Below are 17511 nucleotides of genomic sequence, written 5' to 3'. Positions count from 1 at the left end.
ATTCGTACTGCTGTGTAACGGGTTGAACATAGCTGACAACAAAGTGTAATGGATACTTCACTTTTCAGATGATAATTGATATAACTGGGGCATGAAGCACCATTTCTTTTGGTATACATGGATAACTGAGGTGCTTTTCGAACAATTCTTGATTCAAAATGATACGTAATGGGGTGAACATAGCTGACAACAAAGTACAATGGATGCTTCACTTTTCAGACGATAATTGGGGCGTGCAGCACAATTTCAGATGCAGTATGCGTGGGTTCACCAGTTATAATAATTATTTACAAAAAAGTTAATAAACAAGTACATAGAAAAAATTGGAATTTTAAACTAGAGTAGGGACCATAACACATTGATAAAAAGTACTGAAACAAGCTGGATTAGTGCACGATATTAAATCACAGTAAAACAATAAGAAGTGTTATATCCCTACTGTGCTCAAGATACCATAATGAAATGCACAGTAGGGATATAAAAGTTCTTATTGTTATACTATGTTTTAATATCGTGCACTACTCCAGCTTGTTTCAGTACTTTTTATCGATGTGTTATGGTCCCTACTCTAGTTGAAAATTCCAATGTTTTCTGTGTACTTGTAAATTTAGGCATAATGGGAGATGAAAAGTATAATGCTGCCATAATGCTACAGAATTTTAAAAATTTGTTATTCGATGGAATTTTCTACTGACTGAGTAAGTAAGTAACTGACTGATGCCTTCAGACAAGTGTAACTCGATAACGGGTAAGGCTACGGGCTTGATTTTTTCACCGTTCGACGTCGTTTCGGCCCAACAGGTGCCTTTTGGCATACTGCAGTACATACAATGCATTCTTCATGGACTTACCAGTGTCCTCCTTTGTGTCCCATTCATCTTTGCTGACAGGGAAAGGTGTTGATTTGGCACGAGCACATGATGGCTTCCCTTCGAAACAGAAATTGTCCGTATTTATCACAGTGGCTATTTTGATTGCAAAGGCGCTTTTCAAGCAGTTCTTGATTCGTATTGCTGTGTAACGGGTTGAACATAGCCGACAATGAAGCGTAATGGATACTTCACTTTTCAGACGATAATTGATATAGCCGGGACGCACGGCGCCATTTCAGATGCGGTATGCGTGGGTTCACCAGTCATAATAAAATTATTTACAAAAAAAGTTAACAAACAAGTACACGAAAAAATTAGGAATTTTCAACTAGAGTAGGGACCATAGCACATCAATAAAAAGTACTGAAACAAGTTGGAGTAGTCCATGATATTAAATCACAGTAAAACAATAAGAAGTGTTATATCCCTACTGTGCATTTCTGTTATGTATCTTGAGCACAGTAGGGATATAACACTTCTTATTGTTTTACTGTGATTTAATATCATGGACTACTCCAACTTGTTTCAGCACTTTTTATCGATGTACTATGGTCCCTACTCTAGTTGAAAATTCCAATTTTTTTCATGTGCTTGTTAGCAGTATAATGGGGTAAATTTCTGCACACAATAAGTATAAGTTCTGCTATAACAGAAACAAAGTCAAGGGCTTACTTGTTTCAGATAGTGACATGATTCCTGACAATGAGTAGAAACAATGTACTACAGCCTTGCTATAAGCTTTCTTTGGCCCTTTTCTGTTACACCTTATTGTTGGTTAGGTCAAGTACTGTTCTTAGGTTTTCAGTTCCAGTTTTGCTAGGTTAGGTAATCCAAAGGCTGCAGCACATGTTACTGTCAGACCTTCAGTGCTGATCACTGTAAAGCTTTAGTAATAATAATAGTATCTAATCCAAAACAGCCAAGCTGTAAAAAAAGTGTGCGGCCCTTGAAAAGGCTATGGTGAAAAAAGATGTGAAATCCAAGGTGGCGGCCAAGAAATGGCTGTGATGGTAGGTTAATGGTAAAAATTTTAATAATGACAATTCAGGTAAATTTTGTGAAGCGGCACAAAAATTCACCTGAATTGTCGTTATTAAAATTTTTACCATTAACCTACCATCACAGCCATTTCTTGGCCGCCACCTTGGATTTCACATCTTTTTTCACCATAGCCTTTTCAAGGGCCGCACACTTTTTTTACAGCTTGGCTGTTTTGGATTAGATTTCATTTCTTTTTGTATTTGTATACCCCAAAGCCGGCCTATGGCCAGCTTTGGGACTTTTTTAACCTATGTTTTTTTTCTTTACTACAGGAAGAAGAAAAGATGAAGTAGATGTACTTTAAATATTTTATCAGTAAATGTACAAATTATATATATAATACATATGGGACCGGATTTGCGAAAAGGGGCCTTCCACACACATCCAATTTGCCAACTTTGACAATTGATAACTTCAGAATGGAAAGAGCTATTGCCTTGAAATTTGGGCAGTGGTGATTTCTTTGCAGCTGAACTCTCCACATGATGATTTCTTTGTAGCTGAACTCTCTACAAGATAATTTCTTCTAGCTGATCTCTCTACAGGGAGATTTGTTTGTAGCTGAACTATCTACAAGGTAACTTCTTCTAGCTGATCTCTCTACAGGGTGATTTGTTCGTAGCTGAATTCTGTACAGGTGATTTGTTTGCAGCTGAGCTCTTTACAAAATGGTTTCTTTGTAGCTGAACTCTCTACAAAGTAACTTCTTCTAACTGATCTTTCTACAGGGTGATTTGTTTGTAGCTGAACTATCTACAATGTAATTTCTTCTAGCTGATCTCTCTACAGGGTGATTTGTTTGTAGCTGAATTCTGTACAGGTGATTTGTTTGCAGCTGAGCTCTTTACAGAATGGTTTCTTTGTAGCTGAACTCTCTACAAAGTAACTTCTTCTAACTGATCTTTCTAAGGGTGATTTGTTTGTAGCTGAACTATCTACAAGGTAATTTCTTCTAGCTGATCTCTCTACAGGGTGATTTGTTTGTAGCTGAATTCTGTACAGGTGATTTGTTTGCAGCTGAGCTCTTTACAGAATGGTTTCTTTGTAGCTGAACTCTCTAAAAGGTAACTTCTTCTAACTGATCTTTCTACAGGGCAATTTGTTTGTGGCAGAATTTTATACAGGGTGATTTCTTATCAGCTGAACTCTCTACATGGTGGTTTCTTTGTAGCTGAACTCTCTACAAAGTAATTTCTTCTAGCTGATCTCTCTACAGGGTGATTTGTTTGTAGCTGAATTCTGTACAGGTGATTTGTTTGCAGCTGAGCTCTTTACAGAATAGTTTCTTTGTAGCTGAACTCTCTACAAGGTAACTTTTCTAGCTGATGTCTCTACAAGGTGGCTAGTTTGTAGCTGAACTCTCTACATGGTGGTTTCTTTGTAACTGAACTTTCTACAAGGTGACTTCTTCTAGCTGATTTTTCAATAGGGTGATTTGTTTGTAGCTTCACTCTCTACAAGGTAACTTCTTCTAGCTGATCTCTCTACAGGGAGATTTGTTTGTAGCTGAATTCTGTACAGGTGATTTGTTTGCAGCTGAGCTCTTTACAGAATGGTTTCTTTGTAGCTGAACTCTCCACAAAGTAACTTCTTCTAACTGATCTTTCTAAGGGTGATTTGTTTGTAGCTGAACTATCTACAAGGTAATTTCTTCTAGCTGATCTCTCTACAGGGTGATTTGTTTGTAGCTGAATTCTGTACAGGTGATTTGTTTGCAGCTGAGCTCTTTACAGAATGGTTTCTTTGTAGCTGAACTCTCTAAAAGGTAACTTCTTCTAACTGATCTTTCTACAGGGCAATTTGTTTGTGGCAGAATTTTATACAGGGTGATTTCTTTGCAGCTGAACTCTCTACATGGTGGTTTCTTTGTAGCTGAACTCTCTACAAAGTAATTTCTTCTAGCTGATCTCTCTACAGGGTGATTTGTTTGTAGCTGAATTCTGTACAGGTGATTTGTTTGCAGCTGAGCTCTTTACAGAATGGTTTCTTTGTAGCTGAACTCTCTAAAAGGTAACTTCTTCTAACTGATCTTTCTACAGGGCAATTTGTTTGTGGCAGAATTTTATACAGGGTGATTTCTTTGCAGCTGAACTCTCTACATGGTGGTTTCTTTGTAGCTGAACTCTCTACAAAGTAATTTCTTCTAGCTGATCTCTCTACAGGGTGATTTGTTTGTAGCTGAATTCTGTACAGGTGATTTGTTTGCAGCTGAGCTCTTTACAGAATAGTTTCTTTGTAGCTGAACTCTCTACAAGGTAACTTTTCTAGCTGATGTCTCTACAAGGTGGCTAGTTTGTAGCTGAACTCTCTACATGGTGGTTTCTTTGTAACTGAACTTTCTACAAGGTGACTTCTTCTAGCTGATTTTTCAATAGGGTGATTTGTTTGTAGCTTCACTCTCTACAAGGTAACTTCTTCTAGCTGATCTCTCTACAGGGAGATTTGTTTGTAGCTGAACTCTCTACAGGTGATTTGTTTGAAGCTGAACTTTCTAAATGATGGTTTCTTTGTAGCTGAACTCTCTACAAGTTAACTTCTTCTAGCTGATCTCTCTACAGGGTGATTTGTTTGTAGCTGAATTCTGTACAGGTGATTTGTTTGCAGCTGAGCTCTTTACAGAATGGTTTCTTTGTAGCTTCACTCTCTACAAGGTAACTTTTCTAGCTGATGTCTCTACAAGGTGGCTAGTTTGTAACTGAACTCTCTACATGGTGGTTTCTTTGTAACTGAACTTTCTACAAGGTGACTTCTTCTAGCTGATTTTTCAATAGGGTGATTTGTTTGTAGCTTCACTCTCTACAAGGTAACTTCTTCTAGCTGATCTCTCTACAGGGAGATTTGTTTGTAGCTGAACTCTCTACAGGTGATTTGTTTGAAGCTGAACTTTCTAAATGATGGTTTCTTTGTAGCTGAACTCTCTACAAGTTAACTTCTTCTAGCTGATCTCTCTACAGGGTGATTTGTTTGCAGCTGAGCTCTTTACAGAATGGTTTCTTTGTAACTGAACTTTCTACAAGGTGATTTCTACAAGCTGATTTTTCAATAGGGTGATTTGTTTGTAGCTTCACTCTCTACAAGGTAATTTCTTCTAGCTGATCTCTCTACAGGGTGATTTGTTTGTAGCTGAATTCTGTACAGGTGATTTGTTTGCAGCTGAGCTCTTTACAGAATGGTTTCTTTGTAGCTGAACTCTCTAAAAGGTAACTTCTTCTAACTGATCTCTCTATACAGGGCAATTTGTTTGTGGCAGAATTTTCTACAGGGTGATTTCTTTGCAGCTGAACTCTCTACATGGTGGTTTCTTTGTAGCTGAACTCTCTACAAGGTAACTTCTTCTAGCTGATCTCTATACAGGGTGATTTGTTTGTAGCTGAACTCTCTACAAGTTAACTTCTTCTAGCTGATCTCTCTACATGGTGATTTGTTTGTAGCTGAATTGTATATAGGTGATTTGTTTGCAGCTGAGCTCTTTAAATAATGGTTTCTTTGTAGCTGAACTCTCTCAAGGTAACTTCTTCTAGCTGATGTCTTTACAGGGTCACTAGTTTGTAGCTGAATTCTCTACATGGTGGTTTCTTTGTAACTGAACTCTCTACAAGGTAACTTTTTCTAGCTCATCTTTCTACAGGGTGATTTATTTGTAGCTGAATTCTTTACAGGTGATTTGTTTGCAGCTGAGCTCTTTAAAGAATGGTTTCTTTGTAGCTGAACTATCTACAAGGTAACTTCTTCTAGCTGAAGTCTCTACAAGGTCACTAATTTGTAAATGAATTACCACATTTCATCCAAAGCTTATCGAACCCTAGGATTGCTTAGACGTACATTCAGCCATTCTATTAACACTACAACTAAAAGAACTCTGTACATAGCACTAGTAAGGTCTCAGCTTCTGTATTGTTCCCCATTGTGGTATCCCTACCTTATCCAAGATATCTCTGCTCTTGAAAGAATACAGCGCCGAGCTACCAAATACATCCTCAACGATTATGTTTCTGATTGTAAAACTCGCCTTATCAAGCTCAACCTACTACCATTAATGTATATTTATGACCAGTGTGACATTCTGTTTTTCATAAAATCAATTCAAAATCCATCTGATCATTTCAACATCCAGACCTTTATCAAATTCTGTCATCATTCTACTAGGTCTTCTTCCAGTAACAAACTTGAACATGTTTTTACATCATCTAATCAACAAAAAAACTTCTACTTCAACAGACTTTCTCGAACCTTCAACAGCTTGCCAGTAATTGACCTAACTCAACCCTTTATTACCATTAAATTTCAACTAACTAAAATCCTATGGCAGCATTTTACAAGAAACTTCGATCCAGACAACCAGCATAGTTTCCATTTTACATGTCCTTGTAGCATCTGCTCCAAACATCCCAAGCCACCTAACTTTAATGCATTCAGCAGCTAATTGTAATTATATAGGTAATGATAAGTACTTAATTTAAGTTATGGGATCTGGTACTTACCAGATTACTTTTAGTGCAATTGTATATAAACTCACTTTTATTGTTGTACAACCATGTACAGCTGTAACATTGCACTATAAAGCTAATAATTGAATTGAATTGAATTGAATTCTCTACATGGTGGTTTCTTTGTAACTGAACTCTCTATGAGGTAACTTCTTCTAGCTGATCTTTCTATAGGGTGACTTGTTTGTAAACGAATTCTCTACATGGTGGTTTCTTTGTATCTGAACTCTCTACATTGTGGTTTCTTTGTAGCTGAACTCTACAAGGTGATTTCTTCTAGCTGAATTATCTCTTTCTATAGTTGCATGAATTCCCTACAAGGTAACTTCTTCTAGCTGATCTCTCTACAGGGTGAATTGTTTGTGGCTGATCTCTCTACAGGGTGGCTTGTTTGTAGCTGATCTCTATGCAGGTTACTTGTTTCTAGCTGATCTCTTGAATTCTCTTCGGGTGACTGCTCTATTAGGATGACTGCTCTATTAGGATGACTGCTCTATTAGAGTATCTCGATCTCGCACTTGCTACACTAAGTTGGATTTCGTGTTATAACTCCGTGGTTTTAAGTCTGATTCTTCTACACCATTGAAGAGCCTTTCTAAGATGATAACTCCATCTGTACAGCGATTTTCAAAGCATTACCCCAAGCGGTTTACCTGGTAGGCGTGGCAATCAGTCGTTTTTTATTAGCTAATCTCGATTGCGTAATTGTTACACACTGTTGGTTTTTTCGTTGTATCTTCCTGGTTTTTAGCTCGATTTCTTTCAAACCACATAAGGTTTGAGGTTCAATAGTTAACCTATTCACCCACCGATTTTCAGCTTCTTCCCATACGCGGTTTACCCTGTAGGCGTGACAACATATTGGTGTTAATTTTCGTGAATAATCGCTCATAACTCTTTGCCTGTTTATCGTATTCCAGCCAAAGTTGGTACAGAGATGCGCCTTTATATACCCCTTCTGTGTGCCAAATTTCAAGGCAATCGGATATGGCGTGCGAGTTTTATAGCAGTTTTTGTAAGTGTGCGACAAGAAAAAGAAAAATAAGAAGAAGAAAAAAAAAACGAAGAAACTGAGCCAATTTTTGAAGTCGCATATCTCGGAAACGCGCGAAGCGATTTCGCTCAAATTTGGAATGTGGAGTGCTACAGTTGGGGGGCATGTCCACAGCAAAAATCGTCTTGTTTCATCAAGGAAGCACAGAGCTACGGAGGTGCGAAAATTGCGTTTTCTTTCTTCCTGTCAATATACTCACGGGTGTTACGCGCCGGCTTCTTGGGCCGCACGACACACTACCGTGTGTCTTGATACGCTCAATGGGATGAATGCTTTTCATAGTGGTTTTATTGGACACATGCAGTCATACACCAAAGCATGGCAAAGCAGTTTAGCTGCGCTTCAATCATTGAATTTGGTGTTATGTAATGTGTCTCACCATCTGATTTTGTGATAAAGATAATTATGATTATTGGAAGGCAATGGCTATGCCTTTGGAAGCTCTGTTGATAAATAAAGTTAGATAGCTACTGAATGTCTGGACATTGAAATCTCTGCAGGTCTGAGGTTAACATTAAACCGGAAAAATATAAATTAAGATTCTCTTATAGAACAGGCTCAGAACAGTCGCATGTGTACTGCTATATGCTATAACAAACAATAGTGTTATTATATGGAAGCAGAGGCAGCGGAGACACCTATATTTAGGGGGCTGGAGGTCTAGCTTGCTTGGTGATGTAATAGCTGAGTTGTAAATTAAAGACCAAAAAAAAAAGATCATTACCTGCTGGCAATAGTTGCCCTCTACCAACTACACTGTATCTCCTTATTTATAACTACATACATAGCTTGCTGCACTGCTCCTCAAAGAAAACTGTGACTGCTCTATTAGCGTATCTAGATCTTGACTGCTCTATTAGAGTATCTCAAACGATGCTATTAAGCTAGGCTCTCCATCACAGCTACAGATAATTTTAGAGGGGCTAAGCCCCCCATAATTTTATTCACAGGAGCTGCAGCCCCCCTTGCCCCCCACTTCTCCGCCATCCCTGTATGGAGGCCAAACTGTTTTCCTTTATGTGTGCCTAGTCTCTATCCATTTGTAATTCAAGGGAATTCGAGTATGCACGAAACAAATGAGGCTTTTGTTCCCTACTTTTTGTTGAAGTTAAAACACTATAAAATCAAGGCAACATTGAATGACCCTTGGGCCTGTGGCCCTCAAGTATTGTGTTTACAAATCAGATACAAACCCATGAATGCGTAACAAAATAGAGCTGTAAAAACAATTATTTGACATGTATTCCTTGGACTTTAACAGTTACTTTAGTTATTTTCTTAGGCTCCTAGGCTTGTAGTAAACACCTTATGCAAGGTTTCTCTTCTGTGTCCACACTCCAGTGCGTAACTGGAAAATTATTTTAAAATACAGTACACAACATCCAGAACTTGACTATGCTGAGCATCAACTATTGTCTAATGATTTCTTATGTCTTATATGATATATAGGCAACTTACTTTAAAGGGGATTTATTTTTCTGTTCTTTCGCATTACTTTAGATAGCAAGATTTGCTTACATTTAATGAAAATGCTTAAGTAGCTAACTCAAATATAGCAAGATCATTCACTCTTTTATCAAGGGCGTTTACAAATCAGATACAAACCTAATGGGTGTTTTAGAGCTTTTACAGTATGGGGTTTTATGGGTAAAGATTCCCATTTGTAACACAGATGAGACGATAAGGCCAGGTTACATCATAATTGCTTAGTACTGTGCCTAAGGAATGATTTTACTCATTAAAGTAATTACTGGTTAGTCAATTCATTGGTATCTAGCTTATTCATTGGCAGCACATTTCCTATGAATGAGTATGTGGTGTGCTATTATTGCTGAGTGGTGTAGCAATGCAAAAGACTTTGTTAACTTAATTTTTTGGCAAACAATCCTGTCATATATGTATACCTATCCCAGTAGCTATACTGCTTCCCATTCATTCAGACAAGTAAGTGCAAACTGAAGCTATGGGTATTCATTTTGGAGTGACTCATCAGCTTAATGTGTTGGCCAAATTTATTGCCTTGTATTGTGACTTCTGGTGTTGGTATAGTGTATGGTTTCTTTGAACAAATTAGTTGCCAAACTGTGTGACCTAAAATAGGTACATGACACTTCTTAGTGTTTTACTGTGATTTAATATTGTGCACTACTCCAGCTTGTTTCAATGCTTTTTATTGTGCTATGGTCACTACTCTAGTTGAAAATTCCAATTTTTTTGCATACTTGTTAAACATTTTTTTGTAAATAAAATTATTATGACTGGTGAACCCACGCATACCACATCAAAAGAAAAAATGGTGCCGTACACAATTATTGTCTGAAAAGTCAAGTATTCATTACACTTTGTTGTCAGCTATGTTCAACCCATTACAAAGCATTATGAACCAAGAACTGTTCGAAAAGCACCTCTGCAATCAAAGTAGTGACTATGTAAATATAGATGATTTCCATTATGAAGGGAAGCCACCAATGCTACCACCAAATTGACAGCTTTCACTGTCAGTAAAGATGAATGGGACACAAAGGAGGACACTGGTAAGTCTATGAAGAATGCATTGTACATACTGCAGTATGCTAAAAGGCACAAGTCCGATTGAAGCGATGTCGAAAAGTGAAGAAATCAATCCTGTAGACTTATTGTCTGAAGGCATCAGTCAGTCAGTTACTCAGTCAGTCAGTCAGCTAGTAGAAAATTCCATTTAGAATCTGTTTTTTTAATTTCATAGTGACTTGCATTGTTGAAAGTGTTGATCTGAAAGCTTGTTTGGGGTTAGTCTTACCTAACCAATACTGCTTCATCGTCATCAAAGAAAAGTGAGGGTAGTTTTAGACGATGTTTTTTTGATGGGCCATGCCCACACATCTGTGGTCCCTACTATACAGTACTATCATGCTGTATGATTTCTAAACCAGTTACAACCATTTGTAAACTGGTTTACAACTGATTTGCAACACTGGAAGCAGCCTTTGAACAACCCACACACCATACTACATCCTACATACTGAGCCATATACAGTGGAACTTCAGTTATCCGAACCCCTTGGGACCACTTGGTGTTCAAATTCACAACTCTAACACTGTGTGCAAATCATCTTAAAGCAGTGTATTTAACATTAAGTTTTGCAAACAAATCAAATTTTATGATTTTACCACTCTAATAGACCCACACATTACTCTAATAGAACTATCACTTTTGACATCTAAAAGTTCTGTGTATTACTGCTTTCACTTTTGTTGTAACACTACTAGGCCTTGCTATATTTAAGTGCCCTGTATGTACAGTATTGCTATGCTTGTATTTACATTAGGTATTGCAATGACTGGAGTATTAACTGGTGGTAATGAGATTGTAACCAGAAATCTCCTCACTGACTACTCAGACATTAGAGATACTGAAATGGGTCTGGTTGCCCGTTGTGTGTCTGGACTAGGACCTGCTGGTAGTGATGATAATACCGCACTTGGTTTATGGTACTTCAATGGAGTTCCAATACCATATGGACTGTGTGAATTGCCTTTAGCTAATCCAATACAATCACATATAGCAGGGCTCATGAATTTTATTGGAGTGATTAATCTATGGCAGTGTATAGCATCCTTGACTCCAGCTACAGAAGGTGTTTATACATGTGTTATACTGGACAGTTCAATGATGAACCAAACAACAAAATTGGGTGTGTACTATAGTGGAAGAAGTGAGTAACTTGATAGATACCTATCACCTTACTGATAACCATCTTTTGTCTCTCTACACAGCTACCCCAATGATAGACCTTCCATCATTATCTACTATAACAGTTGCTGTTGGTTCTTTCCTCACTTTATCTTGTACCTCACGAGGTTCTCCTCCAGACACATTCACATGGAGGAAGGATAGTGGACCACTGTTGCAGTCCACTAGTATTGCTACAGTGGAGCATACTAGTACTACTGCAGTGTTCCGTGCTAACTACTCCATTGATAGTGTTACTTTAGAAAATAGTGGATCATACACATGCACTGTAACTAATCCTATTGGGAGTGATAGTGAAACCTTAACTGTTACCGTCATTGGTATGTTTTGCAAATATGATTAGGAAAGTACACATCATTAATGTACAGTGAGAAAAATTGTGGGCTGTTACATACGTATGTGCTAGTGCTGGGAATATAATGAATATATTTTGTATCATTATATATTTATTTATGTCATGATATGATAACTAGACATTATTATCCTGATAGAACACACGTGACCTACCCAGTACTGCGTAAGTTTGTAAAATGGCATCTCTAGTTTTGTCCAGCCTTGCACTGCACCCTCATCAAGCTAGAGTGTAGGTATACCATTAGATATTCTGGTGTCATTTACATCCAATCTAGTATCCTTTCTGCCATTTTAAAAGGCGCTAGGTACAGATATTTTTACAATGGTCGATGCAATACAATGGGCAGTAAGAACAGTAGTTCAAATAGCCAATGCAATCACACTTGTAATTCAGTGCTGGTCACTGTAAAGTGCTAATAATAAATACTTTTGGTTTAAGGAAGAAAATCCATCCCTCCTGGAGGAAGACTGAGTATGGCCCTGACTAGACATTGGGTGACCTGCAGTTCGAATCCTGGGGTTGGAGGGATTTTGCATTTTGGATTTTTAATTTCATGCATTAAGTAGTCAAAATTAACTGCCATTATGACAGGATATTTGAGAAACAGGCTAATATACAGTACTACTCAAATACAACTTCACACACATGCAGTGCAACTAAAACATGGCACGTGTGTACTTAAAAATCTATACATGTGCATGTAAAAATGCACAGCTACTATTTTTTCCTTACTTTGGCCCCTTTTCTGTTACACCTTATCATTCACTAAGTCAAGTCACTAGGTCAAGTCATTAGGTCTAAGTCCTTGAAATTAGGTTAGGTAATCCTAAGGCTGCAGCACATGTTGCTGTCAGACCTTCAGTGCCGGTCACTGTAAAGTGCTAATAATTATACAACCAAATACTAAGAATAATAAGAAATGCGGTCAAGATTACATTATAAATAATGAATGAATGAATAAATAAATAATTAAATAAATAAATAATGTTTGAGAAAACTACGAGGCCTAGAGGCATGAACTAAGTGGGGATAGATTCACCTGTGAATGAAGGCATAACCGTATAATAAGTATGCCTGTTCATCCTGATGACTTGACTGTAGTTTAATTCTATATAATTCCCGGTACCACACCCTTGCTTAATTACAGATTTCACGAAGGAGAAGATTAGTAAACATCTGTGGAGTGATTTCAGGAGAGCCAGAGGCCACTTTACAGGTAAACAACAAGATTACAAGTATGTTTAAATGTTTGTAACTGTGTATTATGTGCGCTCCAGGCATCAGTGAACAACCAGTTGCAAGTTGGGATAACAGCCGATACACTCATGAACAACCAGCTGATGCGCTTGTAAACCACCAGTTGATACACTCGTGAGCAACAAGGTGATGAGTATGTTTCAATGTAATCCTTGTACATCTTCACCCTTCATCTTGCTTGCTAGCTGAACTATTCAGAGTCCACCTGCCTTAGCTAACTTCCACCTGGCTTAGCTAACTACTACTCTACTGTTAGCCTGTAATAAACAAGAAGATGCATTGCTGCATATACAACAATTGTACCTATCTCCTGTATGTTGTGCATGGCTGCATGCATAATATTGTAGACTGTGATCACTGTGCCAACTAGTACCAATGCCACACCGCTGATAGCTATACTGGCGCATCACCAGTGGCCTCTAGTTACAACAGAGTCTATTGTGCCATATTGGCTTGATTGGGATCATTTGCCAATTGTGCCTTCACCATGTCCCTTGTTGTGCATAGCCTTACTTCACTGCTGAGTCATTTTCAGAGACACGTCACACCTACAATATAAACTTTCAATATAGCTAATTTAACTTGTAGGTTGTGTTTTAGTATTGTGGTTTTCTGATGCCAGTTAAATTCCCTTGCCTACATGTGTACATATGCCTATGTATCATTTCTATCAGCACACACACTGCTCTGAAAAATTGTGTATTTTTTCTTGTAGCATGCTTAATTTTAAGATTTTTAAATTACGATTTCTCAATGCACATGCTTGTGTGAACTAGACAGGTTTTCACTGAGACGGTCACACATGTGCCAGTCAATTCCTCTAGAATTGTATTACTGTGCATCTTTTCTACTTGCACACACTGTGTTGGCCATGCACTGTTTATACATGCCCCCATTAGTAGGTTTTCCCGTTGGTGATTGTACTTGGTTGTATTTGCCCCAGGCCTAGTAATAATAATAATAACTTGTCAAATATTAAAACACTATTTAACTCATTCAGCCATTAAGTGACTCATACATGTTGTGTTCATGTTGTAGTAGGTTTTTGTTTTTCCTTACCCATATGCTTGGTTGGTATTGGGATTATGTACCAGATTGCCAGTGTATCTGTGTTATTAATTAAATAATAAAGTTAAGCAGATGGGTGCTGTTGAGACTCAATCACTAGCCCATTATGTTTGGAGAAATAAATGTGCTGAGCCATTGATCTTTGCTTTACAAAAGTGTGGATTATATCCAAAGCCTACTGTGTCAATGTCAGAGTTTAAGTCTTCATGGTTACAGTCATGTTTGTCAGCATGGAAGCAAAAACCTTTGCATGGTCAGTTCCCTTGTCAAATTGAGTCTGTGACAAGGGTTGATTATGCGTACAAGTGGTTGACATTAACACATTTGAAATTGGAAACATAGGCCTTCATAACATCTGCTCAAGGCCAAGCTATTCGTACCAAAGCTTACAATGCTAAAGTGTTGAAATGTGCTGAAGATCCTACATGCAGGCTGTGTCATTCCTCTGATGAAACTATCTATCATCTGTTAAGTGTATGCCCTGCTTTAGCAGCGACAGAGTATTTGAAACAACACAATTCTGTTGCCTCACTGATCCACAAACACATCTGTGAATGTTATGGAATCCCCACATGTAAAAAGCCCTGGCTTTACAATCTACAGCCAGTAGCATAGAGTAATGGTGTTAAGATACTATGGGATTTCGATATTAGAACTGACCGTGTTATTTCTGCCCATAGACCTGACATCGTTGTCCATAATTGTGTTAAGCATTTTGCAATGTTATTAGATGTGTCAATTCCAGCTGACTTTAACATTGTGGAGAAGGAGCATGAGAAGATCCAAAAGTACCACGATCCTTGTTTGGAATTGCAGCAAATTTGGAACCTTCAAACAATTAAGTTTCTTCCTATTGTTATAGGAGTAACAGGCTCATATACACAGAATTTACAAAAACATCTAGATGAGTTACCAGGGAAACACAAACTTGGTCCATTGTTGAAGGCAGCCATTCTGGGTTCAACTCACTTATTAAGAAAAACTCTAAGTTTCTAAAGGTTCAGGTAGAACTTTGAACTTAGAATTTAATTAAATACTTTTTGCATCTTGTCCAGTATTTTGCTGTGAAACAATTATTATACAACCAAGCACTAAGAATAATACGAAATGCGGTTAAAATTACATCATTAATAAAGAATGAATAAATAAATAAATAATAAATAAATAATGTTTGAGAAAACTACGAGGCCTAGAGACATGAACTAAGCGGGGATAGATTCGCCTGTGAATGAAGGCACAACCGTATAATAAGTATGCCTGTTCGTGCTGATGACTTTACCATACGTGTAATTCTATATAACGCCTGGCACCACACCCTTGTTTAATTACAGATTACTCGAAGGAAAAGATTAGTAAACGTCCGTGGAGAGGCCAGGCACCACTTTACTGGTAAACAACAGCATTACAAGTATGTTTAAATGTTTGTAACTGTGTATTTTGTGTGCAGGATATGCGCTCCAGGCGTCATGCAGTGAACAACCAGCTGATGACCAGTTGGGATACCAGCTGATACAAGTGGCATTACAGACAGGATGTTATCCGTAACACGGAACTAATATACTATTAGAAACGGAAATTAACCTGTCAATACAGTCTATAGTGACTAATCAGTCTATAGTGACTAACCTGTCTATACCGTCTATAGTGACTAACCTGTCTATACAGTCTATATAGTGACTAACCTGTCTATACTGTCTATAGTGGCTAACCTGACTATACAGTCTATATAGTGACTAACCTGTCTATACAGTCTATAGTGACTAACCTGTCTATACAGTCTATAGTGACTAACCTGTCTATACAGTCTATATAGTGACTAACCTGTCTATACAGTCTATAGTGACTAACATGTCTATACAGTCTATAGTGACTAACCTGTCTATACAGTCTATAGTGACTAACCTGTCTATACAGTCTATAGTGACTAACCTGTCTATACGGTCTATATAGTGACTAACCTGTCTATACGGTCTATATAGTGACTAACCTGTCTATACCGTCTATAGTGACTAACCTGTCTATACAGTCTATATAGTGACTAACCTGTCTATACAGTCTATAGTGACTAACCTGTCTATACAGTCTATTGTGACTAACCTGTCTATACAGTCTATATAGTGACTAACCTGTCTATACAGTCTATAGTGACTAACCTGTCTATACAGTCTATAGTGACTAACCTGTCTATACAGTCTATAGTGACTAACCTGTCTATACAGTCTATAGTGACTAACCTGTCTATGTAGTCTATAGTGACTAACCTGTCTATGTAGTCTATAGTAACTAACCTGTCTATACAGTCTATAGTGACTAACCTGTCTATACAGTCTATAGTGACTAACCTGTCTATACAGTCTATAGTGACTAACCTGTCTATACAGTCTATATAGTGACTAACCTGTCTATACAGTCTATAGTGACTAACCTGTCTATACAGTCTATAGTGACTAACCTGTCTATACAGTCTATAGTGACTAACCTGTCTATACAGTCTATAGTGACTAACCTGTCTATACGGTCTATATAGTGACTAACCTGTCTATACGGTCTATATAGTGACTAACCTGTCTATACCGTCTATAGTGACTAACCTGTCTATACAGTCTATATAGTGACTAACCTGTCTATACAGTCTATAGTGACTAACCTGTCTATACAGTCTATATAGTGACTAACCTGTCTATACAGTCTATAGTGACTAACCTGTCTATACAGTCTATTGTGACTAACCTGTCTATACAGTCTATATAGTGACTAACCTGTCTATACAGTCTATAGTGGCTAACCTGTCTATACAGTCTATATAGTGACTAACCTGTCTATACAGTCTATAGTGACTAACCTGTCTATACAGTCTATAGTGACTAACCTGTCTATATAGTCTATAGTGACTAACCTGTCTATACAGTCTATAGTGACTAACCTGTCTATACAGTCTATAGTGACTAACCTGTCTATACGGTCTATAGTCACTAACCTGTCTATATAGTGACTAACCTGTCTATATATAGTCTATAGTGACTAACCTGTCTATACGGTCTATAGTCACTAACCTGTCTATATAGTGACTAACCTGTCTATATATAGTCTATAGTGACTAACCTGTCTATATAGTCTATAGTGACTAACATGTCTATATAGTCTATAGTAACTAACCTGTCAATCTATAGTGACTAACCTGTCTATATAGTTTATAGTGACTAACCTGTCTATATAGTCTATAGACAGGTTAGTCACTATACACTATATAGACAGGTTAGTCACTATATACTGTATAGACAGGTTAGTCACTATAGACTGTATAGACAGGTTAGTCACTATATAGACTGTATAGACAGATTAGTCACTATATAGACGGTATAGACAGGTTAGTCACTATAGACCGTATAGACAGGTTAGTCACTATAGACTGTATAGACAGGTTAGTCACTATATAGACTGTATAGACAGGTTAGTCACTATAGACCGTATAGACAGGTTAGTCACTATAGACTGTATAGACAGGTTAGTCACTATAGACTGTATAGACAGATTAGTCACTATAGACTGTATAGACAGATTAGTCACTATAGACTGTATAGACAGATTAGTCACTATAGACTGTATAGACAGGTTAGTCACTATAGACTGTATAGACAGGTTAG

The 17511-nt window shown here is 37.6% G+C and overlaps 1 protein-coding gene across 1 annotated transcript in view; it reads left to right on the top strand.

Annotated features, from left to right (window-relative positions):
• Window positions 1–17511, top strand: part of LOC136256838 (uncharacterized) — a 173569-nt gene that overhangs the window by 83396 nt on the left and 72662 nt on the right. Inside the window, exons 8-9 of the mRNA XM_066049883.1 lie at window positions 10763–11149; window positions 11211–11507. Coding sequence (XP_065905955.1) covers window positions 10763–11149; window positions 11211–11507 — 684 coding nt within the window. The remainder of the gene's footprint in view (window positions 1–10762; window positions 11150–11210; window positions 11508–17511) is intronic.

Source organism: Dysidea avara, chromosome 5 (genome assembly GCF_963678975.1).
Source record: "Dysidea avara chromosome 5, odDysAvar1.4, whole genome shotgun sequence".
In the NCBI taxonomy this organism is placed as follows: domain Eukaryota; kingdom Metazoa; phylum Porifera; class Demospongiae; order Dictyoceratida; family Dysideidae; genus Dysidea; species Dysidea avara.
This window is presented reverse-complemented; position numbering and strand designations above follow the sequence as displayed.